Here is a 27,774-nt window from a genome sequence, read left to right on the forward strand (position 1 = left end):
CTGGCTTATACTCCATTGTTTATGCGCATTGCATTTGGGTACGTTTGAAGGCAGACTTCAATGAGGGGGTTAGATCATAATTACTCAAAACTTAAATGCATGCCACTACCCACTTATCATCATGTCTGTATGTCTGTATCAGAACAAAAGATTTACAGTCAAAGAGAATGGATCCATGCTCATTTCCTATATTTCTCCAGGCCAGAGATTCCAAGAATACAACATGAGTCCCAACTCACCACAGAAAACAGACTCTTGAAAAAGAGTCCTGAGAGAAACAGTTGATTTGGTCAAACAGATTTGGAGTCTGCTGTTGAAAAGTACAAGGGCCATGAAGGAAGTTCAACTTTGAAAGTAAAGTGGAAGAGAGGACGAGAAGATGCCGCCGTAGTAAGAAAAAGAACCTTCACAAGGCATGTAATTTTAATCCAAAATATACAAGAATTCCACAGGGCATTTGCCTGAAAACTAAATCCTTATCCGGGAAGTATATTCCCCTCTCATCCTTTCGGATTTCTAAATATAGTGCATGAACATTATTATGTAACAAGACACAGAATGCACTGCTCACTATTTTGACTCTCGACTAAATTTCGTGTTCGATATTTTTTTTTTTTTTTGGACGAATTCTTCTTACAAAAGAATATACCAAGAAACAAAAGAATCCAAAAACACAAATGATAGAACTGAAAAACAAAACCTAAGCTCTAGTCATGAACATCACCATTTTCGTAATGGCTTCCCCTCCTATTCAGGGCGATCACTTCTATCGGTTTTCTAGCAGAAACTTGCTCTTATCAACTGCCCATTTGATATCAGGCTCCCACTGGTCGAGGAAAGACAAGCGGCACCATTCTCATGCAGCAAACTGCCCAACACATCTTCTATTTCCATGATCAACTACCTTCAGCATCCAGTAATGTTTGATTGATTTCATACTGGATTTATTTGAAGCATTTCATCTAGTCAACCTGCTCCCCTATCAAGTCCAATCCAACTAGGAGAAATGACACCCCCTGGAAGAGCAGGAAGTAGAAATGGATACCCTGGGCTGACAATAGACTCCTCACTGAAGCTGTCAAAAGAAGAAAGGCTAACGCCAGTTCTTTTGTATATATTCTGTTGTGCTTCTTCTTCTTCCGAGCCTTCTGCTCTTGCTGTTTAATTTCCTCTCTCATTTCATCTAAATCAGGCACCGATGCTCCCCTTTGGTGCTTTAACTCTTTCTCAACCAAAGAGACGAGATCTCCCTCAGACGATCGTCCCGATTTCTTGGTAACAACCCATTCGTATGCACTTCCAAGTTGGAATAGCCCGGAGATCATTGCATTAAACTTGGTAACGGACATAGTATTCTCAAACAGAAGATACGGTACAATGAAAGGGAATGACTTTGGAGCTGGAAGTATATTGAGAAATGACATGGTGGCTGGGACGTAACAGACAACCCACGATGGAAGTGTAGCCTCCGGTATGAACATTGTCATGGGGAGAATAATACAGAACAAGGTGAATGAATAAAATGGAAGTATCAACTTTCTCAAAAGGAAGAAGAGGAAAATCATGTTGAATTTCTTCCAAAAGCTTATCTGCACCATCCCAAATTATAAGAAGATGAGTGTCGGTCAGCACGCCAAGTCCAAGTCAGTTATTCGGTTAAGTTGAGCAGGATACAATACAAACAGAAATCTAAAAGTTTCACAAGCAGATAAAAAGGAAATACCTTAGCTTTAATGACATCTGGCAAGCAGAGACGAAACAGCTGCATGGGACCAGAATGCCATCTATGCTGCTGTTTCCTATAAGCTTCATAAGACTCCGGTAGCTCACATTGGCACTGAGAATTTCACAGAAAAAAACTCTGTTTAGTTCACAAACAAATGCATACTTAGCACGTCTGAGAATTAATTAGCTAGTAGTAGTACAATACCTCAACATCATTAAGGAAGATAAATTTCCACCCATGGAGATGAGCTCGGACGGCAATGTCCATGTCCTCCACGGTAGTCCTCTCCAACCACCCACCTGATTCTTCCAATGCCTTAATCCTCCATACACCGGCAGTGCCATTAAACCCAAAGAAATTTAGGAAAATTCCATTAACCTGCTGCTCCACTTCAAAATGAAAAGCCAAATTAACGTTCTGCAACCTCGTAAGCAGATTTTCATCCTTGTTTACAAAAGACCACCTTGCCTGAACCAACCCTAGTTCCTCATTATCCTACAATTGAACATAAAACAAGGAGATGTTGGAAATGTCGATAAAATCCAATAACTGGCTACATATTTGCATGTATCTTGACGCTCGCAAACAAACAAAAGGTGGATAACAGGAGGGGACACATAAATACGCTGCTTATGTAATCAACTAAAAATAAAATTCCCTTTGCAGTCTAATTTAACTCAGAAAAAAACAACCATAACTTAATACAGAAAGTGATGCTGGATACCTTGAAATGGGGCACCGTTCTTTTAAGAAAATCCGGGTACGGCTGGAAATCGGCATCAAAAATAGCAACAAATTCATAATCTTTAACATAGCTGCAATTCATTGCAGACTTGAGGTTGCCAGCCTTGTACCCTTCCCTAATTACTCTATGCCTGTAAACAATGTTAGCACCTTCTTGCTGCCACTTCTGCACCTCTTCCTTAATTAAGGACACCGTCATCGAATCATCCGAATCATCAAGAATTTGGATCAAAATTTTCGACTTAGGCCAGTCCAAGTTGCATACAGCAGCAATAGATTGTTGATAAACCTATTACAATCACCAAAAAATATCAACCCCAACATTAGAAATTCTCCCACTAAGACAAACAGTAAAAACCCATTAATCACCGACGGAACGGGAAAAAAATCAAGTGAATTTTCAAATACGTAACAATTTACCTCCTTCTCATTGCACATGGGGATCTGAACTAAAACCATGGGAAAGTAGCCACCACCATCACCAGACTCCAGATCCACAGAGTCCTCTTTGGCAGTTGGTTTGATCCCTTTTAAACGGATCCACAGACACCCCAAACAAAGCACTAACCTATCCACACTCTGGATAAGGAAGAGCAGTATACAGGCATTTGTCAACAGCTGGAGAGGGGGGGCTAAATAGTCCACCCTAATCAACACCCACTTCGAGTAAATTGCATCAAATAGATCCTTAACAGATAACGGGTTGGTCAATGTATATAGATACTGTAATTGAAGATCTGGCGCACCAAAGTGCCAACCTTTAGCATAAGCAGCCATCTCAAACCCGAGTAGAAGTATAGATAACCAAAGAAAAACCTTTATACAAGTGTAAAACCTTGATTTAACTCTGGGATTCTCGGATGCTATAGTGTCGGTGGTGTCAGTCCGGCCGGAGGCAACGCGGCGGCGGACGACGGAAGCAAGGCTGACCAATGCCGAAGCTATGGATGTTAAACAACCAGCTGCCTTGTGGGCTTTAAGCAGCAGGACCCAAGTTAGCTGCTTTGCATTCTTGTTCCTACCGCCCTTTTCCAGCCTCCTCTGCTGGCGCATTGAAGATAAATCATCATCTTCAGGGTAAAGAAAATCATCCTCAGATGGACCTTCTAGCTCCACCATGGACCAGTTATTAGGATTCTCCATTTTCACCACAACAGGTGTTCCTCTGTGGCTTTCCTTTCCCCACCAGTCAAATGATGGTGCCATCGTTGGGCTGATGGAAACTTTCACCTCAAAGATTCAAACTTTGTTGATAAAGATTGCAACTTCAATGGAAATCAGGCCTCTAAATAGAGGTCTAAAGAACAGCTTAAGACGACTAAACTTCGAAGTGGGATTTTTTTTTTTTCCTTCTTCCAAGCTGAGCGTGGGAAGTGTTGTTGTTTGCTAGCACTCGCTGCCACTAGACTTTCCCATTTTGAAAAGGGACAATGAAGAACAAGCAAAAAAGAGAAGAGAAGGGAGGGAAACGTGGGCTGAGTGGAAGCAGCTAGGCGTCTCTAAAACAAAGGGGCATTTAGATGATGATGCTTATAATGGGTTGGGATGAGAGATTTGAAAAATGTAGAGCTTCAAGAACAGATGAGAAGGAGGGGGGAGGGGGTGTGTTGAGCGGGTTTATGGGGTTGAGGAGGGGTGAGGGAGGGGGTGGGGGGTTTAGCGGGCAGGTTATGACTGGGAGGGAGGGATGGACGAGTAGTACAAATAAGCCAACTCCACAATCAATTACAGCTTGCAAATTGAAATACTTCACAAACAAATTGTGTTAATGACCAAACGGGGAGAGAGGGAGATAGAGAGAGAGAGATTGAAAAGGATGTTGTGAGAGACGGACAGAGAGAAAGCATATGGTAACAGCTCAACACGTCTTTGATTTTGATTCCAGCCCTCTAAAGAGAGTAGAAACAAATATCAAAACCCCAAAAAAAAAAAGCAACCAACGCAAAATTGATAGCACGTTCTGGGTCAATTCCAAATATCACCACCACCACCTCTCCGTTTCTAACCCTACTCGACGGCCCGTTTTCACTTTCACAGTCAACAAAATCACCAGAAATTTGGTTACTTTTTTTTTTTTTTGGGGGTTTAAAAAGGTATTGGGGAAAAAGAATTAAGGGATTTGAAGGGTCGATCAAAAGAAGAATTCCAATAACGAAAACAAAAGAGATCAGTTAAAAGGGACAAAAGAAACAAAGCGCTCCGACAAAAACTTGTGGGCACTCGTTTTTCTTGAATGGTTTTCTTTTTCCTTCTTCCACCCACTACCTTTTTTTCTTGTGTATTTTTTTTATCTCAGTTGTATATACAGAAAAAATTAAAAGAACAGAAAAATATAAATGTATAACGGGGATGCCCTAGACCTCCAACAGAATCCTGCAAAGGAAGAAGGAGAAGAAAATGGAATTAAGGGATGCTTTGACCTGCATGACAATAATAATTTTACAGAGGTAATTTAACAAGGAAAGAACAAAGAGAGCAATGCAAGGATTTGTTAACATTAACAAATATAGACATGTGACATATTTAGCATGGGAACACAAGATATATGGAAGAATTGACCAAGGATTTTTAGCACAAAGTAAATTCCAAAAATTAAGGAACACATGAAACTTCAATCCACCTTCTTCTTCTTCCCCTTCCGGGGTTGGTTGATTATTTCTGTGTACACATGAAATCAATGAAGGGCAATTGCAATAATGAATCACAAGTGCTTACCTTTTTCTGAATATGGATGGCCTTAAAATTGTAAGTATTTTCTTCTTTTCTCAGACACGGCAACAATGCAGGGGATTTGATTAAGAACCCATCTGAGCACATGTGCTGTAAAATGTTTATACGAAGAAAAAGGGAAACAGACTATTGTTGTAAGCTTTTTCTTATTTTTATGTTCCATTTTAAACGGAAGTTGGGCTTTTAGCTTATATTCCATTTACAGTTTACACCCTTTAGGGTCTTTTTCTTTTTTGTCAAAAACCCTTTAGGGTCTTTTAATTTAGGTCATGTTTGGATTGTATTTTTCTGAATTTTTTGTAGAAAAATTACTGTAGCGATTTGATATATGTAAGATAAAAAGGTGATTAAAAAATATATTTATGAAAAACGTAACAATTTTTCTTTGAAAAATTGCTTTTCTTTTTATGCACTTTCGAGTTTTTGAGATGGGAGAAATTCCTGGCAGTCTTCTGCTGACCAGGTCGACCAGGGTACAAGGTTTTGTCACATATTTAATGTAAGGATATCTATTCGACGGGGGATTTGGATAGTGATTTTTTTCTCAAATATTATTTTGCTTGTGTCATAATTATAATTTTCAATCAATTTGTTATCTTTCCAATAATATTTTCATCACAAGCTCAAAATCTTTCACTTACATTAAAAAAAAAAAGAACTAAATAATATTTTCTTCTCGATAAATTTTATCCCTAACTAATTACTCGGAAAGTCTAATAGTTGGTCTCTGACTAATGAAAATGCTTCAAATGAGATTATTGTGAAATCAATTAACTCCACATCAAATACAATCCAAATAAGAATGTGAGATCCTTATTTGTCTAATTGTCAGTAGCATTACAGATTAGTCAAAGACCAATTACTGGCTTGCTGCGTACTTGCTTCAAACCTGATATGTACTTGCTTCACACCATAATACTAAAATTTCTCACCTCTCCTATAATAAATAAAGACAAAGTCCAAACAGGCCTCTAAGTATTTTGTTTTTCCTTTTGGTCATATGCTGGTGTTTTTGACTGGACTGCGTCATTTGCGCTTCGCCAAAGACGCCACACAAATTAAAACTTGTCGCTTAGTAAACGAGATAACCTGTTATACACTAGTAGTATTTACTACTGCTACTTCTATTGGGTATGAACTCATTATGGCAATTTTGCTGTCAAATGAGAAAAAGGTGTAGGCCGTACACAAATAGATTTGTGTAATGGTCAGCTATGTTTATGTCATCTCTAATTCAATTGGGTATCCAAAGAACTGAAAAAGTTGCTTGAGAACAAATCAGAAATGGAGGCCATTTTTCCACGTCTTTTTGCTGTTGAAGCCGTCTCCCCCCAACATCCAAAACGAGAAGAGTACTTTCACAATTGGGCATCGAGGAATAAAGCGAGTCATGAACGAAATGGAAACATGCTTTGACCACAGCTGTGCAGAATACCGATAACGCATATTCCAGCTTACCAGTTTGTTGCTCATAGTACGTATCTAAGAAAGGAATGAATGGTTTTTCTTTTCTTTTCTTTTCTTTTCGTCTGTCTAATGGAATGAACGGTATCCATGGATACTCGTTGAAATATATTTCAAATGTTATATTTTTTTAAATTTTAAGATCAAATAGGAAAAACAAATAAATAAAAGATATGATAAGTAAGATTAAATAGAAATAGTATACAAATACAAGAAAGGATTTGCATGTGTATATATATGATAGGTGAAATGAATTTTAAATGTATTAACGAGTGTCCATTAAAAAATCCCTTTTTTCCCGCTTGAGACACTCAAGAAAGGAAGTTTGAATATGTTCTTTGCGGGAAAGAACTTATTCAATCTATTTAAGACACTAATCAAAATCAACCATTTGAATTAGAATTTTTCTATGAGCATTCGTTAACACACTTACATTCTATCAAATCTATCATGTATATACACGTACTAATAATTACTACTTTCTCTTGTATTTATACACTTTTCATAATTAATTTCCTTACATTTATATGTTTTTATTAATTAATCTTATATTTCTAAAAGTCTAACACCTGAAATACATCTTAACGAGTAAATTTTCTAGTTCCATTCATGACTTATAGGAAGTTCCAGGGAAGTACTTAAAGGAGCTATTTTATTAATAAATACTTCTCCTGCTGATAAATTAGGAACTTTTTTTTATTAATAAACACTCCTCCTCTGCATACGTAATAAATAAAAAAGAACATAAAAAAATCTCCTCTCCCACTTCAAAGAGAAAATTACAAAATAATTGTTAGTAAGTAGAAATTCCATTGGCAGTGGATTAAGCATCTCGAATTTGGTTGCAAAGAGCTTTCATTCTATTTGACAAATGAATCTGAATTTTGTACCAAAAAAAATGAAACTGTCAATAAAAAATAGCTAAGTTATCCCAAATAATGTTTCTTTTGTATCATAAATACATTTTCAACTCATTTTTTTATATTTTTAATCATATTTTTATCTCATATATATTACATCATAAAAAGTGCTAAAGTAATTATTTTAAATAATATCTCAAATAATACTCCATCCACGAGCACTCGGATCAAATAGAAAAGTAACTAGAGGATTTAATTAGTGAGCAAAAGGAATAAATACTCGGAGAGTTTGGTTTAAATTGACCTAAAAAAGGTATTACAAGATTGTATACGTGTCAGACACGGTGCAAGCTGTGGGTCTGTGCGCTTTTCCTGTCTCCCACGACAAATTCAATTAATGATTAGATGCAGCTGAATGGTCGATAATAGCCTCAACTCTAATCCCAATCACCGACAAATTTCTAGTCAGAATGGGGCGTATATCGCAATGTCCAATTTGGGAAAATCAACGATGCTAAAGCTAAACTCTTTAAAAAGGCCTAGAGGATAAGGTTAAATTATTAAGAACTGAAAATGAATACTGACCACTCACCCAATCAGCTTTTAACATATCATCTGTTTGGATAGTAAATTATTAGAGATAATTTTGTGAAAAAATATGTAGCTTTTTTTATGTAATATATGGGAGATAAAAAAGTGATTGAAAAATATGTTAATGATGCAAGTAAATCAGTACGTGTAAATAAGGTGGAAATAATGTGTAATTCAAACATATAAAATTTTTCTTAAAAAAAACCTATCCATCATTAAAATCTAGTAATTTATTAGGGCTCATACTTTTTTTTTGGGATCAAATATCGGGACTCATACTTGGGTACACCCGATTTTCAAAGATGTAAAAACATAAATTGTGCAATACCATCTCATTATGTGATGTGGCATAATATGTGCTATTGAATATTTTAAAACTCGATTTACCTAGATTTTGACCATTTATTGGAACTTTCCGCGAGTGTAGTTTGCTGTCGTGCAGTGGAGATGCGTAGTCAATTTTGCAACAACACATGTCCCTCAGCTTGATTGGCTGCGCACTCAAATTATAAGGAACATTAGTATGGAGAAGTTTCACCAAAACTTCCTGTTTGAATTATTATTTTTAAGATTTTTTAAAACAGTATATTATATTAATTTGATATGTATGACATAAAAATATGTTCATGAAAAAAATTTAATAAAAAATTAATAAAAAATTATAATTCAAACAAGACCCTACCCATTTGTCAAATCACCGGCGATCAGAAGTTTGTGTAAGTTGACTTCGGCAACCAATGGGTCAACGTTTGCAAGAGGTTAGCAAAAGCGTGTTATTACGAGTAAGGGCTCTCGTCATTTGGCACAGTACAATGTATGATTCAATTGAGATTGATTTGAAACTCAATTGATAAAATTAGGTGTGGATTATAACTTTTTATGCTCTAAATTTTCTTTTTTTTTTAACTATATCATTTAATGTCTGTAGGCCTTGTTCTCAATTGCTTCGATTTGTGTGAAAGTTGATTTTAAACAATCAAAAAAAAAAATACCAAAATAGATGTTTCTAATCTTCAGTTTTTTTAGGGTCAAAAAAATTTTAAATCAAATTTTAAAAAGCAGTTAAGAACACAATAAAATAATTTTTTCGAAATCAAAATCTAAAACCAAGTCTTGAAAATTAGTTGAGAACAGGTTCTCGTCATGGTGTCTATATCTTTCTCTATGCACCGTTTATATGTTTGTGTAATCGAAACTTTGAAAATTAGTTGAGAACAGGTTCTCGTCATGGTGTCTATATCTTTCTCTATGCACCGTTTATATGTTTGTGTAATCGAAACAGTAATATCTTTTCTTTTATAGTGTAAGTGAGAGGTCCCTATACGCCCCCCACGGTTTGCTCGGGCGGTCCTTGTAGCTCCATTGAGTGAGAAGGGCCTGGGTTCGATTCCGAGCTCGGGCAGCCGGGGTAAATTCCTGATGATTCGGTGGGGCCCGCTCTCTCAGGCGCAGTGGGATTAGTTGGGGTTAATGGCGGTGTCAGGTATCCAGTCCCAGACCGCTACCCCCAGATACCCCTGTGTTGACAAAAAAAAAAAAAAAAAAAAAAAAAAGTGAGAGGTCCCTATACTCCCTTCTCCTACATCGTCCAATCCATCTCTTCCCGTCTTTCAAAACAGTAATATCTTACTTGCATTAAAAATATAATTTTTAATTAGATATGTCAATGGGTAGGATGTGGATTGGATTCATTTGATTCAAATCCAACTAATTAATTTTAATTAGACCTAGATTTAGACCCAAAAAGAACTACTATGAAGTTGAATGCAATCCAGATCCAGAGCCAAACTCTCATGGATTTAGGGATCTAATGAATATCCATTATATTTTTCTAAACATACTAAAATAAAAATATATTTAAAATATATAGAGTCCAAAAATAATATAAATACTATCCAATTTTTATTTTCAAATAATAAAATTAATATTCAAGAAGTTGAATGCAATATTATGAACTAAAAAAAAAAAGAACTATTATCGACTACTTCTATTTATTTTCAAAATTTCAACTGTATCCAATCTTTTGTTTGTTTGTCTTTACTTTTTCTCATTTTCTTGAAAATTTTTGTACTAATTACAATGACAATTATGATTAGATGGAAAAAATAATCATAAAATTTTATTGTTTTCAATCCAATAACCATAACATATTCAATTATTTTATAAATTTACTAATATATATATATGTTATTTGATTATATATACATGATTTTGAATAGAGTTTGATATAGATTTGAATATGAATCATAGAAAAATCATACTTTATCCAAACCCATGATTCATAAAAAAATCAGACTTTTTCCAAACCCATGACTCTTATAGGGTTTGGATGATAGAGTTTGAATTTGAAAAATTCCTTTTAATTATTAGAGGACATCTGAATGGTCGATAATAGCCTCATCTCTCTACCCAGTCACCGACAAATTTCTAGTCAGAATGGGGCGCATATCGCAATGTCCAATTTGGGAAAATCAAGGATGCTAAACTCTTAAAAAGCCTAGAGGTAGAGGATAAGGTATAAAAGTTAAGATCCGAAAATGAATACTACTAACCACTCACCCAATCAGCTTTTAACATAACATCTATCTACTTTAAACCAAAAAATTTGGAAAAAAAAAAAGTACCTCATCATTAAAACCAAGTGATTTATTGGATCTTTCCACGAGTGTAGTTTGCTGTCTTGTAATGGAGATGCCCAGTCAATTTTGTGACAACACATGTCCATTCTAGGCAGCCCACTCAAATTTTGGGACTGTTGTATGAAGAATTTTCGCGCAAAACTTTGATTTTGATTTCCAATGTCTATTGTGATGTTGCCTTTGTTAAGCGTTAATGAGATGTTTGTGTAAGTGTACTTTGGGCAATCAATGGACTCTTCAATTGGCAGACCAATTGCAATATAGTACAATCTATGATTCAATTGAGATTGATTTGAAATTCAATTGATAAAATTAGGTATGATCTATTCTATTTGTTAAATTGTAAATCTGTAATTTCTAATGCATGTTTAATATGTTATTAGGATAGTGATGTAGATCAACTCGTGTTGGATAAGATTTTTGAGTAATTTGTTAATAAAATTTGCTTTTTATCAAAAATAACTTTTATGCTCTAAATTTTTTTTTACGATCACTTTAATGTATATTTAGGCCTTGTTCTCAATTGGTTCAAATTGTGTAAAAGTTGATTCTAAAAAAGGTTTAATTACAAATTGCCTTCTTGTAATATTCTTGTAATATGGGATGAGTAGCGGATTACCCCCTATAATATAAAAACTCACAAATTGGCCCCTACAGACAACTAGTCAAACACACGGACGGCTTTTCTATGTATTATAGAAGCTCTGAAAAGACATTCATGTCCGTAGATACATAATATTTGATAGTTTTACCCTTTAGAGATAAATTTTTATTGAAAAAAAATTATTACGGTGCATAGAAAATGATGATATAAATGGCCATTTTAAGTAAAATCATACAAATTATTTTTACTAAATAAATGTTTTAGTTTCTTATGATGATTCATGATAGAAAAAAAATATTTCACAAGAAGATATCAGAAGATTAACAAAAATTATTAAGAAGGATAAATAAAGAAAAAGATACAAATATTTAATTTCCATTTATTGTGATAAAAATTATTGCTAAAAATTGAATACTTTTTTTAAAAAAATAGTATATTATTTTATGTGACACAGTATCATTCGAATTTTATCTAATTCATGTTATACAAGTGGTGGTTTCTAAGTAACATACTTAGTAGATTTTGTAAGTTGTATAGGAGTTTAATTTGTATTAGCATGATATTTACAGAGGTATATAATTTGTTAAGGACAAAACTATCAAAGTATTATATATATGAGGGCATGATTGCCCTTTCACACCTCACATACACAAAAATTTAACATACATGTTTGACCAATTGATCATAAGGGGCAACTTATAGGTTTTTGAATTACAGGAGGCAATCTACTATTGAGAATACAATAAAATAACTTTTTTAGAATCAAAATATAAAATCAGGTCTTGAAAATTAGTTGAGAACAAGAGATCGTCATGGTGTCTACATTTTATTCTATACACCATTATATGGTTGTGTAATTGAAACAACAATATATATTTTTTGAATAGTCGAAGTGAAAGGTTTCGAATCCGAAATCTCTCATTTATACTCCCTCCCCCAAAATAATAATATATTATTTGGATCACAAACACAATTTTTATCGACTTTTTTATTTTCTCAACAATTTTTTTATATCACATCTCAAAAAGTGTATAGTATTTATTTCGAATAATATTTCAAATAATCTCCTATCCATACACACTAGTATTTGCCTCTAGATCCATGTTATCACAGTTGTAAGATGGATGAGTGACAGAAAGAGCGAACAAGAAAATGAAGATGCCAAAATTAAGGTTCTTTTTTTTTCAGAAAATATAAAAAGGGCTACTTGTTTGAATAGAAGTAAATTGTATTGGGTGTTTTTTTTTTCCATTTTTTTATAAGAAAGAGTTCAAGTGAATTCAATTCTAGTTGCTATCACAAGTCATGACGTGCCCGATATTATAAATTATAAAGAAATCGTCCATCAAGAGGCGTGGTCGAGGTCGAGGTCGAGGTCGACACAAACATGGCAACGCAGCTTAGATTAATTGTGGACGATTTATTATCCCAGTATGCTGCTGTCATCTCAATGTGGGTTCGAAGAAAGGACTATAACGTTCTTCATCTTTCTAGCCCTATATGTATTTGTGGAATTTAAGAGCTTATATCTAACATTTCCCAACAGAAATCTTTCTATATTTAGACACTGATCTCAGTCCTTTCTAAAGCACACTCACTAATCTCAACTCCTAGTACTTCCTTTTGTCCTTTGCTCTTTGAAGTACGTGAAAAGTCGACAAGTTCCTTCTTTTTTACGGTACAAAGATAGAGTTGGTGAAGAACTAACATCATCAATTCGCTTCCATGATGCTCTTGCCACATGCATAGAAACTAATCCATGTGAAGTTTTATGTAGTGAATCCACTTCATATGTAAGGGGAAAGAATTTTAATTTGCCAATACCCCATAGCACATGACATGTTAAATGTGTTGTGAGTTTGTTATTCTATTGTAAATATATTATTCAATCATTTTTTTTTTAAAATCAATTTTTCATCTTACGTACATCATATTCCAAAAAGCGTTACAGTATTATTACTAAAAAAAAATTTTTCTAAATAATCTTCATTCCAAACAAACAATTTCATGGTTTTCTAAAAACATGTCATATTAATTTCAAAGATCAACCAATAACGTGTCATATTCTACTTTTCAGTCTAAAAAGTAAATGGTTAAATGCTGGGTATTTACTTGCACCGATTGAGAATTGTGTGATCCTTATTAAATTCTCATTCTTGCAGAAGTATTCAATATATACTTGGACATCTCGTGAATTGAGAGCCCAGCAAATGCTATAGAAGTGACAAACACATTGAATGAGAAAACCGAACCGTTTTGATCAAAACCTCAAAGCTCTAACAATTTTTGACAGCGGCAACAACAGCAGTCTTGAGCAGAGTGGAATTCCGCAGTTTTGGATAAGGGAAGAGGTGGGCGGTGGAATGTCGTGTAGTCAACTCTTTTCTTGCAGCGGTGGCTGGAATAGAAAATTGTTTTTGTGAAACGACCTTTTTTTTTTTTATAAAAAAAAACACACTAAAATGTCTAAAGATAACAATCTACTGATCACTAATTATTGCCCAATGAATTAAATTAGAGTCAAAATTTTATTCGAACAAAGTGTTTGAAATTTGAACCTTAGGAGCACTATTTAGCGAATGTCCTCAATAATAATTACTTATTTCAGATGGTAGGGAAAATATTTGTCCATTGACCATGCTGTCCTTTTCTGACTCTCAAGTCCACTCATTTTTTTTAAACCAAAAATAGTTGATCAAGAAGGAGAAAAACAAAGAGGTTGACTCAAATTTAATCGAAAAGTTAGGTGGTGTTTTCATTAAAATTTTTTTATGTTTTCTGTAAATATATTTTGTAATCACTTTATTATTTCGTACATATCAAATTATTATAATAAAATTTTTTTAAAATTTATTATAAAAAAAATTAGTAAACCAATGATCGATGAACATCCATTTAAAATCACTATAAAGTGACAAATCACAAATAGTGCTGACGATGAAAGGCAAGATTTGAATCCATGAACTCTTAATCCACGTAGGCTTGGTGGTGGCTCCAACAATCGGTGGACTGTGGTAGGTGATTTAGTGAGTGGGGGTGCCAATCGAGGATGGGAAATTATATAGTGCTAAATTGGACGATAACCCAAAAAAAAAAACCGGGGAACGAAACGTGGATGACGCACGTGGATAGGCCAGGTATTATTAACTCGGAAACCTTGAAGGGTGCAGATGATGACACGTGGACAAGGTTGATGCTTTCCAACCGTTCCAGACAGTTGTACATAGTACAGATAGAAGCTGTCAAAATCGACAGCCGGCTCAATCAAATTCCCTGTCCTTCGCCACCCCAACCTTCCCTTCCCTTCTCCTATTCTCTTCTCTTTCCGCCCATTTCCCGCAAATCCCGCTTCGCCTTTACGTCAGAACAACTACAGAAAATACGACGTAAAATACATATATATACATACATAAATATACACATATATACACACACATATACATATAGAAAAGATCTCTATATTTTTCTTGATGGTATGTCTGGAAAATCTCATCTTGGACGGGGTCCATGCTGATTATTTTGGTTCATTTGAGTGGAAGAGATGAAGTTATGGTCGGTTTACAAAACATATTAGTCCAATTAATAATAGTGTAATTACTAAGGTGCTTAAATTGAGTTTGGAATTCTAATTAAAGAGCACTCACTTTTCGACTAATTTCGAATTAACAAGAAAGACAGAGCAAGATTACTAATTATGTAATTTATGTCATATTGTGCTATTGGTGATTAAATCTTGAACTTTAGTAAATGTGAATGCTCATGGTCTTTTTTTAAAAAAAATTCTTATGGTGTCTTGTGTGATGTTAGCTTTTTTTTTTTTTTTTAAAAAAAAAAATTGCATTTAAAGTTGATGATATTCATGTGCAACAAGATTAAAAAGCTTTTCTTCGAAAGATCTACCATTAGGGCAAATAAGTTATGATTGGAAACAAAATGGTAATTCTCCTTCGTGCTGTGGTTACCAATTTTAGAACAAACCAAGTTCTTATTTTACTACTAGTTCTTAACAGGTTTCTTGAATGAGAATTAATATGGTTTGTTAAAAGATTTAGTAAATTGGTAAATTTACAAATCATAAACCTTATCCTATGTGTAAATGTTGGAGATATTTTTATTCATTTTAGGCATCGACTGACTATTGTTAATGAAAATAAAACACTTAAAAGTTAAGTTACTACCAAATATAACTTGCTGAGAATGTGTCCAGATTAAATGTATTAAACACATTAATTATGAAAATTAAGAGGGAAAAAAGGATGGAAAAAAGCTAGGAACGATTCTTGTTAACAAATGTAAAACATTTAGAAGTTGGCGCTCAAAATTATTACCAAAATAAAAGCACTCAAAAGTATGGTCAAATTAAATATTAAACAACACTTAGTACGAAAATTAAGAAGAAAAAGTGGGTGGTAGAATATTTTTACTGTAGCACTTTTTGTGATGTAAAATAAAAGAAGGTGTCTTTTGGGAGTAGTTTGGTAGAATATTAATTATTGTAGCACTTTTTTTTTGTGATGTAAAAAAAGGAAAAGTAAGTGCCACATATACTGTAGTTTGGGAGTTTAGGATAGAAAGTGCTACAGTTTGGTAGAAAATTTTGCCAAAGCTCTCACCTTTAGTCTCTAGGTCACCTCCCTCCAGTCTTCTCACACGCTGCCGCTAAACCCTCACTGCAAATACCTTTTATTACTTCTGCCTGGTTTGGACACACGTGTGTAATTTAGTGTAAAATTTTCATAAATCAAAAAATAAACTTTGATCTTTTAAAAGTTTGGGAGAATTGGAGTTTTGGTCCCCAATTTATAACAAATGCGCGAAACTAGTTCCCAATCTATTTTGGAGAACAAATGTGGTCCCTAATCTATCCAACTTTGCTCGAAAGTGGACAATTGACGGGTTTTCTTCAATTTTTGCCGGAAACAAGATTGATTCTTGTTAACAAAAATAAAACACTTAAAAGTTAAATTATTATCAAAACAAAAATACTTAATTGTTGTCCAAATTAAATATTAGAAACGATAAATATGGAATTAAGGGAAAATGGGCGAAAAAAGTATGGGTTTGATTTCTTTTATAACAAAAGTAGAACACTCAAAAGTTGACCGTACAGGAATTAAGGATAAAAAGTGGGCAAAAAAGAATTGGATTGATTCTTGTTAACAAAAATATACTTAAAAGTTGACAATACGGAAATTAAGGAAAAAGGTGGGTTGTTAGTTCTTATTAACAAAAATAAAATACTCAAAGGTTGAGAAGGAAATTTGGGTGGAAGATTATGGGTAAACAAAAACAAAACACTTAAAAACTAACAATATGAAAATTAAGGGAAAAAGGTGGGCGATTGATTCTTGTTAAAAAAAAAAAAAAAAGAAGCTCAAAAGTTGACAATACTAAAATTAATAGGGAAAAATTGAGCGGGAAAAGGATGGAATTGATTCTTGTTAGCAAAAATACACTCAAAATTTGACAAATACGGTGGATGGTAGTAGGTCAAATACCCTTAAAAATCTCTCTTATAAAATCCTAATCCGTATATCTAAGTTTGTTATTAAACCTTATGAGTTTTAACGCTCACCACAAAAAGTTCTCTTTTCGGGTTTGGAATACCCATCGGATACCTTATATCTGCTAATCTAAATAAGTTAAAAAAAGGAAATTATTTTTAATCAAACTAAAATCAATTTATACCATGTTAAATCAACATACTACACTGAATTTTAAATTTAGGTATAGTTATAGAGAAATTCGACATTTTATGAAGGCAAATTTAACAGTTTTTGAAGAAGAAGATTCAAACTACTATCTCACATTTTCCAACAAGGACTTGCACATAAAACATGGCAAATAATAGTTAACAAGGTAAGCATGCTTCCAACTGAATACAAATTAAAAAGATTAAGCAGGTTCCATAAAGATATCAATTCCTACGACTTGTACATAAAGCTTGACAAATAACAGTTAATAAGGTAAACACGTTTCCAACTAAATACAAATTAAAAAGATTAAGTAGGTTCTATAATATAAAGATATCAATTCCTACCCATCCGCTAGTGAAAACTTTATATAATTTTCTGGATTTTTAGAATGCAGACCAAGGGATTTGATCCCTTGACTTACACCTAAGGGATTCGAAACTTTCTAGGAGTAGTTGGTTTTATGGTTTTTAGGACTCTCTTACCAAATTCTATCAGATTATCCATCAATAACCTTTCATCAACACCAAAATCTAACGGATTATTTATCGATCATCTAATCGAATTAACCATCGACTTCCTGTCGGTATCGGATTTTACTTTATCAGCTGCCATCCTAAATACATAAATTAAGGAAAAACGTGAGTGATTAATTCTTATTAATAAAAAATAAGACACTCAAAAGCCGGGGGTACGGAAATTAAGGGGAGAAATTGGGTAGAAAAATGAAGGAAAAGGGAAAATAGAACACTCAAAAGTTGACAATACAAAAGTTAAGGGAAAAAAAGTAAGTGATTGATTCTTGTTAAAAAAGTAAAATGCTCAAAAATTGATAATATGAAAATTAAGGGGAAATTTTGGGTGGAAAAAGATGGATTAACAAAAATAAATTACTTAAAAGTTAACCAAAATAAATTGTGGAATATTTATACATAGCAAAGAGTTAGAGCGTCTATTTAACATCACATAAGAGCACATAACTCAACAAATTGTCATATACGCAACTAAACATCATTTTATGATATATAAATGATATGACATGGAAACGGCTAGCCAAACTCATCATACTTGATTTCAACTGCAGCAAGATTCAATTTTTATCTCCTAATGCAGCTTAAGCAAGAGATTAGAGGACGGTCCAACTAACAGTGCGTCTTTGTCCACTGTTAGAAGTGTCCAACACAATAATGCAAGTAGAGATTTAAGAGTCAAAGGTGTCAAGAACCATAGATTACTCAATTGAAGCATATAGGATTACAGAAGTTTCCAAGGCCATCATCCTCTATAGAATATTTACATTTGACAAAGAATACAATAAAGAGAAGTTAAAAGAATTAGAAAAAAAGAAAAAAGGGTCCAACTAAAGCATGTAGGACCGAACGGATGGACACTTTACAATCAATATATATGTGTTAGGTGTAGATTAAGGACATTGGTGCTAATTGGTCATCCTATTCAAAAGCTTAATCATCGAGTACAACTGGAGGGTCGATTAGGAGATCAAGATTATATTAATGTCGGTGCACTAATTAATTTGGCCAAACCATTATTAGTTTCTTTTAAACTGCATATGCTTACAGCCCGGATGGGGCTCACAGGCCAATGCCCATACTACATCTTTTGGAGTCTCTTAATCATTAGAGCATAGTAGTTGAAAGAGAAATGTACCCTCTTAATTGAGCAGCTTTTATTCGTCTAAATCTTTCATTATACCATATGAAGAAGTATTTCGTTTAATCATGTAGGATGATTCATGAACAAGTTCATAAATTATCACTTAAATCAAATTATTTCATGGTAAACTACGTGTGATAAAGCTAAAAACATTATTAACTTGGGAGATAATTGTAGCTTGAATGTGTTGTGCTTGAATCAATGTGACCTGACCTATCGCAGTGTGAATTTGAGGAATTAATTAGTACTATTTGTATATGCCTAAAGGGCTGTCGGTGACAATAAAGTTTGTCATGTTTAAATGGAAGCATACGTGTGCAACTTCTTGACGCTAGTGTGATGTTTGCTTCTTTTGCTACTTAATTGTTTCTCTTTCTTGAGCTCGGGGTGTTAGGTTGGATGGCTAAAACTTGAAAAATCAAATCATGCTTCAACCATTTTATCAAATATAAAATAACCCTAATAAACCAACCCAAAATTGTTACTCCTAAAACATGATGATGGCCATTTTGTTTTCCAAAACGTTTGATGCCTCCTTTCCCTTGTTCATCTTACTAATCAGGCCGGAAATTTGGTCATCTCAAAATCAGAGATGAGTCAGTCTACTTTATTTCCACAGTTTATCAACTCGGTTTACAACGGGAGAGTGTACTAGATGAGGATAGAAAAGATTTTGGTCCTTTGTCAATTGTTTGGCTGGCAAGTTTTTTACTAAATTTGTCTATTACAAGTTTTTTAAAAACTTTAATTACAGTAAGCTCAAAAAAATTCTTAAAGTTTTAAAACTATGTACTTCAAAATGTTCAAAAATTTATACACTTAAAATTTTTTTAAAAAACTTCTACAGTAAGTTACAGTAAAATTTTAGACAAACATCGAAAAAACTCACTTGCCAAACGGAACAATTATTTAACTATTGTCTGGTTATATGGTTACATGTTTGAAAGAAGTACTCTTAACACTTTTCAAAATTGAGTGGTCTGAAGCTTTCTGGTAGAACCATTTCCAAAGGTGATTTGAGAGAAAAAGGGGGCAAAAAAAAAAAAAAAAAAGGAAAGAGAGACAGCATTAGAGCACTTATTTTCCTGTGCTAAGCAAGAAAAACCTGATATTAGACTAGACGTATTGAAAGTTACCTGAAAATGGAAGCACCATATCATGTGCGAAAAAAACACAGAAAAAAAAAGTTTACAATTATTAATGGCTTTGGTCTTTTTAGGTTTGGATTCTAATTCTCATTCTCCCTTCCTATTTGTTAAATTCCACTCTTTTCCTACTTTTTTTTTTTTAAAAAAAAAATCTGAATTCCAAATCCATGACCTTAAGGTCCTTAACTAAAAGGTTGAGGTGTAAATGAGTTTAATCAATTTGTCTAATTATTTTAACAAGCTTAATAATTTATTTTAATTTAACTTATTTATTTACCGAACTAAGGTTAAATGACACTTCTATTAAATTTGAAAGTTATTGAATGTAAACTACTGTTCAATTTTAATTTGATTAATTGACAAATTAAATTCGAAAGAACTCTGATCAAGTCGAATTCGATTTGAGTATCGAATAATTTGATTTATTTTCCGACCCTATTTAAAAATATCCCCGAGTATGATGTGTCCATGACGGTTAATACGTACTTTTGTTTCTTTCTTCTCGAGGAGCCCGCCAAGCTGTAATTAAAAATCAAATGTCAAACCTTCCTCAGGTAGCGCCAGGTGCAACGGATTGATATATAAGGCCTAAACACGGTTCCCACTAACTATAATGACTTTCCAACAACAGTTCCATGTGTCTCAAGCCTTCTTCATGATTTTTCAATATACCAACGAAATCTTTCTTTCTTTATTGTGTTTCTTTCTTTTCTTTTTTTGGGGTCAGGTGAAGTCATTTCTTTCGAGTTTTGCCGACAGGCCCATTTTGTATTTTGTTTAAAAAATAATTCTGATCAGAAAACAGGAAGCAAATTAATTTTGTTTAAAATTAAGTGGCCTAGAATAAAATTTTGTATGGATTCTCTGTTCCATCAATTCCAATAACGAAAATGATAGGTAAAATGTCAACTGCACGGCCTTTTCTAGGAAGTCAGGCAGAAAAATTAGCATGTGTTTAGGCAGTTAACAAGGTCAATGAGATTTGCACATCAACTTCAGACGAATCTTATAAAAGACTAGTGATTATGAAGAACATGATACCATAAAATGGGACATAATGAATGACGGACATTAAATTTCACACCTCAATTGTCCAGCTGCTGAAAAAGCGAGCTCAACCTCCCTGCAAACTGCATTAAAACGTAAAGCATGATTTTAATTTTTTTTCACATTTATATTAATACAACGAAAGAAAAAGGGATTAGGTTCGGATTCCCGCCTAGGTTTTTTTTTTTTGTGGTTGTCAGAATTAAGATTTGAATTCCGAACCTAACAACAGAAGCGTTCTAATTTCCCTCCCCTGGCCATTGGCCAACTCCAACGGTTGAGTTCTAAATAGTTAATTACTCTTTGCCTCTTTTTTTTTGGAGTAATATTTGTTTTTGTCCCTAGCATTAACAATCTCCATACCTTTGAAAGAAAAAAAAGAAATAGAATTTTTCTACTTGATGCTCAATGGGCATTCGTAAAGACATTTAAATTATCTAACCAAAAAAGATATTTAAATTACACTTTTAGCTTAATTTATCATAAAAATACATACACTAATAAGTATTATTCTACCTTGCATCTGCCAGCCTTTTCTCTTGAATTTTACATTTTTAAGGCTGACGATAATGCGAGAACAACTATTTTCTTGCCAGAGCAATTTTTTCCTTGTAGAGTAAAATCTCTCCAACGAGGAAATAAGTGCTCTAGCAGCATCACCAACCTATTTCTAAAAGACTAGGCACTCACCCAAAGAAGTTGTAGAATTCTGCCAAGTAAATCTACGAATAAATTTGATGCACTTCACATAAATGCATTTGGACTGAAATCCAGTTTTTTACAAGTTACAACATTGATTTGTTTAACCAACGGAAAGTGGGTTTCATGCTTTGTTTGACAACAAAATCAGCGCCTGAACTTACGATCAGGTGTACCATTTGGAATCGCGCCTTCTTTAAAGTCGTCAAATATAATGCCCTCAAGAATAATTATAAAAAAAAAAAGATCGTCAACCACATAAAATCCCATTTCCCCAGCTATGTCCTATACCATTCAGACAGTTTATTTACAATAATAATTTCTAACTGACCCTTAGTCACTCGACACTTGAGAAAAGAACGACGTGCATCCTCGTTCACTATTGTTGTGTATTGGACCACATCTTGAATGTGGAAGTTGGAAGTTAAAAGGAAAAAAAAATGGTCCCAGAAAGAAAAGGTGAAGAAACAAAGTCAAAACGACGCCACTCTAAATAAAGAAGCATACGTCAGAATCGTGCAATGCATGATTCATGCAAACATGGTTGGTAAATGAGGAACAAAACATGTCAGGATTGAAATACCTGTTTGTCATTTGGCACACACATTAATACCTGATACGGTTCAGTATCACAAGCCTTCCAAGTTGAGATTCATTAACCAAGAACAGTACATCATTGCCAGGAAGAGATTTGCAGAAACAAAGCCTAATGTCTACAATAGGTTAGATCTGCAGATGAGACTTGAGAGAGTCACTTCAGCAACGATTAGTGCTCATCTGACTATATGATTTGCAGAATTTATAATTGATACAAACCTGACTTACTTAACCAAAAAAGAGTAAAAAAATGTTTACGACATTAGGAGCAACAGAAATAACTCAAGGCATCAGACAAAATGTTCAAACAGGTATTTCATCGATTTACATGAAGACCACAATTAACTAATAACTATAGCTCATGGGATTCCTTTGATTTGCATTTATGACGAAAATGGAGCGTGTAACAACAACATCACCCTACTGGGATTCTGCAGAGAGAAGTTTCATCTAGGAAAGATAATCCAAGAATCAAACCCGTGAAGCTCAGATTTTTCTAATTTTTCTACATGAGTGAGAAAAAACTATGAATTTTCGCCCTAAACTGGTTAACCAAATGTACAGATTAAGAAAATTGATTACACTTCAAAATTTTAAAAAAGCATCTATGGATGGCTGCCCAGCAATTCACCCTACATTTGAATTTTATGAGCCACAGCATCTCCAGAACCAAGACAACACACCCAACTCAGACTGTCCAAGAATCGCTCATTTCTAGTTGATTCTGGGATTCTTTAGTCCTTTAAACGTAAATTAAGGCTTTCATTTTCTCAGGACTCAGATTACCAAGTAGTGTGGCACCGGAAGTACAGGGCAAATACAATCGATGAACCTGATAGTTAGTCTTAAACAATATCTGTAACCCTCTCCATGTCTTCACTGCATGACAAGTCTCCTATATCCTCTCTTCTTTTCAGGCTATGTATCAACTCCTCTACTGCTAATAAAACTGCTGTAGATGTCACTGCAGATAGCCACACTGCTTGAAGACACAGCCAGGAGTATCATGACCCATGACACAAGCCTGTCATTCTTGGTCGCAATGCCATGAGTATCTCTACACAAGCATAACCACTTAACATGAAAATTCGGAAACATAATACCAAAAAGGAAGAATAATAGTTGGCAAGTGATGATTGCAAGGTGAGAAAAAGGGAGAGAATGTTTTTGAAAATTTATCTGTACAACATAGTGTCAGAAAGGTAATGTCTCCTTGTGTCCAATCTGGAACTAACAGTTAAGGACAATAAGTATCCTTCTTTGGAATGGAATTACCGATTTAGGAACATATATAACAAGTGGAGTTGAGTTTAAACAAGCTCATCATTAATTTTACAACCCATCTACATTTTGAACATTCCTAATCTTCTGTTTTAAGCCGCGACACAAATGACAGGCATCTAGCTAATGTACAGCAGAACTGAAAGCAGAGGAGCAACAAAATACTGTATTCTATCACTTTCAGTCCTGCAGATGTGGCAATTTAAGAAAAATCTATCAAATTATATTATTTATTTATTATTATTTTTTAATCTGTACCGAGCGCATAGCTTGTATACATAAAAACAACTAAGAGAATAGATGTTAGCATGCTTCTTAAGTGTATAATTCATATAATGGAAACCATTAACTCTGTACTCACCTAAGTGCAATGGCAGCAGGAAATATGTAACCAACAGAGACTGTAGCTGTAGCTCCAGTGAACTGAAAAGCATCCCAGATGCTAGGTACACAATTGGCTCCCACAAAGATGAAACTGATTAAGGTTGCAGTAACTGAGAAGAATCTTCTATTATCATAAACAATAGGAATTGCATGATGGAACACAAGGCCATCAACGTTGAGGCGAAGTGAAAAGAATACAATGGGAAATACAAGCATCAGGTGAACTACATAGCTCACTCTCACCACATCATTAAGCAGTAAGCCATATGGGATCCCAAGACTGCCATCAAAATTGGAGAGTATATCATCCATTGTCTGATCTCCAAAGAGGAGAAATCCAAAGAGGCTAGTTGCTAAATAAACAGATGTACACAAAGTGATTGACGTCCTGACTATAGACTTCATCTGTGCGGAGTCTTTTAGCTCATTCTCTATGGGATGAACTGTAACACACGTACAGAGAAGCAATCAGCAAAAAGCAACTAGTGGCAAGAGAAGAAAAAGCACTTATAATGCAGCAGAAAATCTCAAACACTCTAAAGATGATAGTAAAATCAATTTCCAGGATCACTTCTCAAGCTCTATTAACTGGCACCATGCCTTGATAGCATTGATTGCACGATCAGGGTAATCTCCTCATTTCCACCATGGTAAGTAATAAATTGCTAAATGCCAAAATCAAATTCATACATTTTCCACCCCAATATTTAAGAACATCCCAAATAATCCAACATTCAATCTGCATACACTTAAAACTCCCCCTATTTTCTTTTTGCTTAAAGCTTTCCCCATGTGATGTTTAGGATTACACATTGCAAAGAAAATCACTTAATTGCCCCGGATTTAAACATTTTCCAGCATAATCATTTATGCATAAGAAATGTTTCTAAAACACATGAAGTATCCTTGCAAGAAGGCCATCACTCAGACAAGATAACACGAACATGATGAGGCATTTCCTTGAATTATTAAATAAAAACACAAACCACATACATATTCCAATTTAGACCATGCATAAACACACCGGGTACATCTACTGTGACATTAAATTACTTTAAAACGTTTGTAAGTTGTAACAACTTTCAAAGTACACATGATACCCATAATTACACTTCTTAATTCATCATAGATGATAACAATTTTCTTCTCAAAAAACATCAAGGACTATAAATTTTCATTTTGAAAAATCATTAGTTAAAAGTTCCAGACACATCTACACTTGACAATGGCAGTAAAACTATGCAAATGACGAGTTAGAATTGCATAGTGCAATTCTTATTTCAACTTTTCAGTCACTAATATGACTATTTGTAAAGCATTCATTGCCAACACCAAAAGGCTAAAAATGGACTATTTAATTGGAAGAGATAGGCAACAGTGATATGCTTTTCTCCTGCAAGACACCCAAATAAAATACACAAGCGAGTTCCTTGTGCAACAGTAAAATTAAGTAAAACACCATTGTGATTAAATAGATTAAAGACCAGAACTTACCATTGTGATGACAAATATAGGCAGTAACAAGTACAGGAACAACGGTGAAAAGCCTCCAAAAAGATGCCTGATCAACAAGTTTTGGCATCAAACGTGGTATTCCAATGCTGCCATTTATCAGTTTAATAATGGCTATTCCTGCTGTGATCACCACAAATACAACAGCCAAAGCCACCGACAAAGCTGATGTGTATCTCAGTGAATCTAGTTAAGGAAATTACTAATATTAGCCAATGGTGATAAGCTAGCGTGTATATCAAAGAATCTAGCTGGTATGATGCTTGTTAGATGATCATGGACAAAACTAAATGCTTGAGCAACTGCTAATCTTCTACTGTGTTTACAAGAAAAGTTTATACCAAATAGCCGAAGTTGTACCACTATCTTACCCAAATGAAAGGATTAAACTCAATGGTAATCAAAGGAGTGCAACCAGCGATATGCCACAATCTCAATCCTTTCAGATTAAACTTGGGATGATTTTTTCTCTTTTAGGCTCACAGAGTTCAATAAAGGGTGATTGGATCTTAACCTAGTATCTCTTGTTTTCACACTTCATCTCAATTTAATTAAATCTCTTCAACAAAGAACAAGCTCTAGATTGACTCAATTCAGAGGGATGATACTACATTTCATTGAGGAAAGAAAGGTCAGTTAGATGGGTATTAACTCCATGGGTAAAGTTTTTCATAGGAGCTTTTTCTCCAAACCAAAACGATATATTGAATATAATGGATCCCAAAAGGTTTAACATTTCTAGATAGCTAATGAACCACCATAACTTTCAGAGACGGGTGACACAAAATGAACAACATATCTACACAAATTGGACTATCACTTGAATGTGTTACGCTGTGATGTAAAATTAAACAAGAATTCAATATCAGGAAACTTCTACAAAACCAGGCACATAGTGTGAAGTTATTATATACAACTCAAAGTAGAAATAGTAAGATTATAAGACGGGAAAGAGTTTTGGATGCTCACCAACACGCTTGAATGATATCAAAGGAGCAAAAACAAAAAGGGTTGTTAGAAGCAGCACGAAAGATCGTCTAGTCCACCAATACTGACCGAACCATTCTTCCATTACACCTGAATGATGCACCCCATCTGAAGTAGACCCTGATAGCACATCACCTGTCACCAGAGACACCAGCTTAAAGTTACTTCCCAAAGGATTCTTCGTCCTTCAGCATGTAGCACTAATATTATTCCCACTAGGACACCATCTACAGTTGCACTTACCTCATCCTCACCCCAGCAAATACTGCCCCTGGTCTACCAGGGTGGCACACCTAACATAGCTTAGCTCAAATTGAGCCTCGTAAAATTCAACGCCACCAAAATTCTAATCACAAATTGATGAAAACATATCATACTTTATCCCAGAAGGCAAAAAAATGAAAATAAAAACATCAGTTTGCAATGAAATTGGATTTTCTCCCAAAAAAAAAAAGCAACTTCAGCTCATATTAAAACCTAGCTGAAACCCAATGTATGTAAGCCCATAAAATTAGATAAGAAAAGCCAAAAAAGGAAAAAAAAGAACAAAAATGATTGGAGCTTAGGACCAATACCTATGATAATCATGTAGACAACAAGAGTGCCGACGTTGTTAACCACAATGCAGAACTGAAGCAAAGTCCGGCCGGCGCTGCCGAATGCATCGCAGGCTAAGCCGGAGTAAGAGGTGGCTTTGGAAGCTTTACTAAACCTTAAAATAATCTCAATAGACTTTTCCGTCAACATTGCAGCGAGAACGATGAAGATTAGCCCCGGGAACATCCCTAATTGCTTCAGCGTTTCGGGAAGGGCCATAATTCCGGCGCCGACGATGGTGGTAGAGAGATTGAAAACGGCGCCAGAGAATGAGGCCCCATCGACGTCGAAGCTGGCGACCTCGTGAAATTCCCCATCGGCGTCGGCAACACGCTTGCTTGGAAGGAGGGGCGTTGATTTAGGGCTCCGGCGATACTTGCGATCGACGTAGGACATTCTCGTAAATTTCTGGTTAGAATTTGTCAGATTTTGTTGGATTGATCCGATTGAATATATCAAACGAACGTAGACAGTGGACGAGGCTTTGTGTTATGAGTTTACGCGGGAAGTAACGTGGACGTGGAAGCCAATTAGATGGTAACAAATCGGCGATGATGGGACCCGAAACTGGCCGTTAGGACATGGACTTTTCCTGTGTCTAAACTCTACTGTATGAACTATGAAATGAAATGTCTACACCAACATATTCTACAGGATCTTGCTAAATGTTAAAAGAGTTTGTTCTTTCCTTTTTTTTTTTTTCATACCCCCAACTGTAATATCAAAATTTGAACTCTGAACTTAATTACGAAAAGAATTTTAAAAATTCAATTTTAAACCTGACAGGGGTAAAATTT

At 34.5% G+C, this 27,774-nt stretch overlaps 2 protein-coding genes across 2 annotated transcripts; both read right to left on the reverse strand.

Annotated features, from left to right (window-relative positions):
- Positions 1-391: 391 nt before the first annotated feature.
- On the reverse strand, positions 392-4,185 carry LOC113713827 (probable xyloglucan glycosyltransferase 12). The gene is made up of 5 exons (XM_027237617.2): positions 2,891-4,185; positions 2,451-2,759; positions 1,931-2,221; positions 1,724-1,837; positions 392-1,589 (listed from the first exon to the last, which is right to left on the reverse strand). Exons 1-5 carry the CDS (start codon positions 3,674-3,676, stop codon positions 963-965), a joined length of 2,127 nt encoding a protein of 708 aa, XP_027093418.1. The 5' UTR covers positions 3,677-4,185; the 3' UTR covers positions 392-962.
- An 18,372-nt stretch (positions 4,186-22,557) lies between these two features.
- Positions 22,558-27,622, reverse strand: LOC113714410 (amino acid transporter AVT6A-like). Its single transcript, XM_027238228.2, has 5 exons — positions 26,956-27,622; positions 26,363-26,515; positions 25,376-25,579; positions 23,859-24,324; positions 22,558-23,273 (listed from the first exon to the last, which is right to left on the reverse strand). The coding sequence occupies exons 1-5, from the start codon at positions 27,371-27,373 to the stop codon at positions 23,135-23,137; spliced, it is 1,380 nt and encodes a 459-aa protein (XP_027094029.1). The 5' UTR covers positions 27,374-27,622; the 3' UTR covers positions 22,558-23,134.
- Positions 27,623-27,774: the final 152 nt, after the last annotated feature.

Source organism: Coffea arabica, chromosome 10c (assembly GCF_036785885.1).
Source record: "Coffea arabica cultivar ET-39 chromosome 10c, Coffea Arabica ET-39 HiFi, whole genome shotgun sequence".
Classification (NCBI taxonomy): Eukaryota; Viridiplantae; Streptophyta; class Magnoliopsida; order Gentianales; family Rubiaceae; genus Coffea; species Coffea arabica.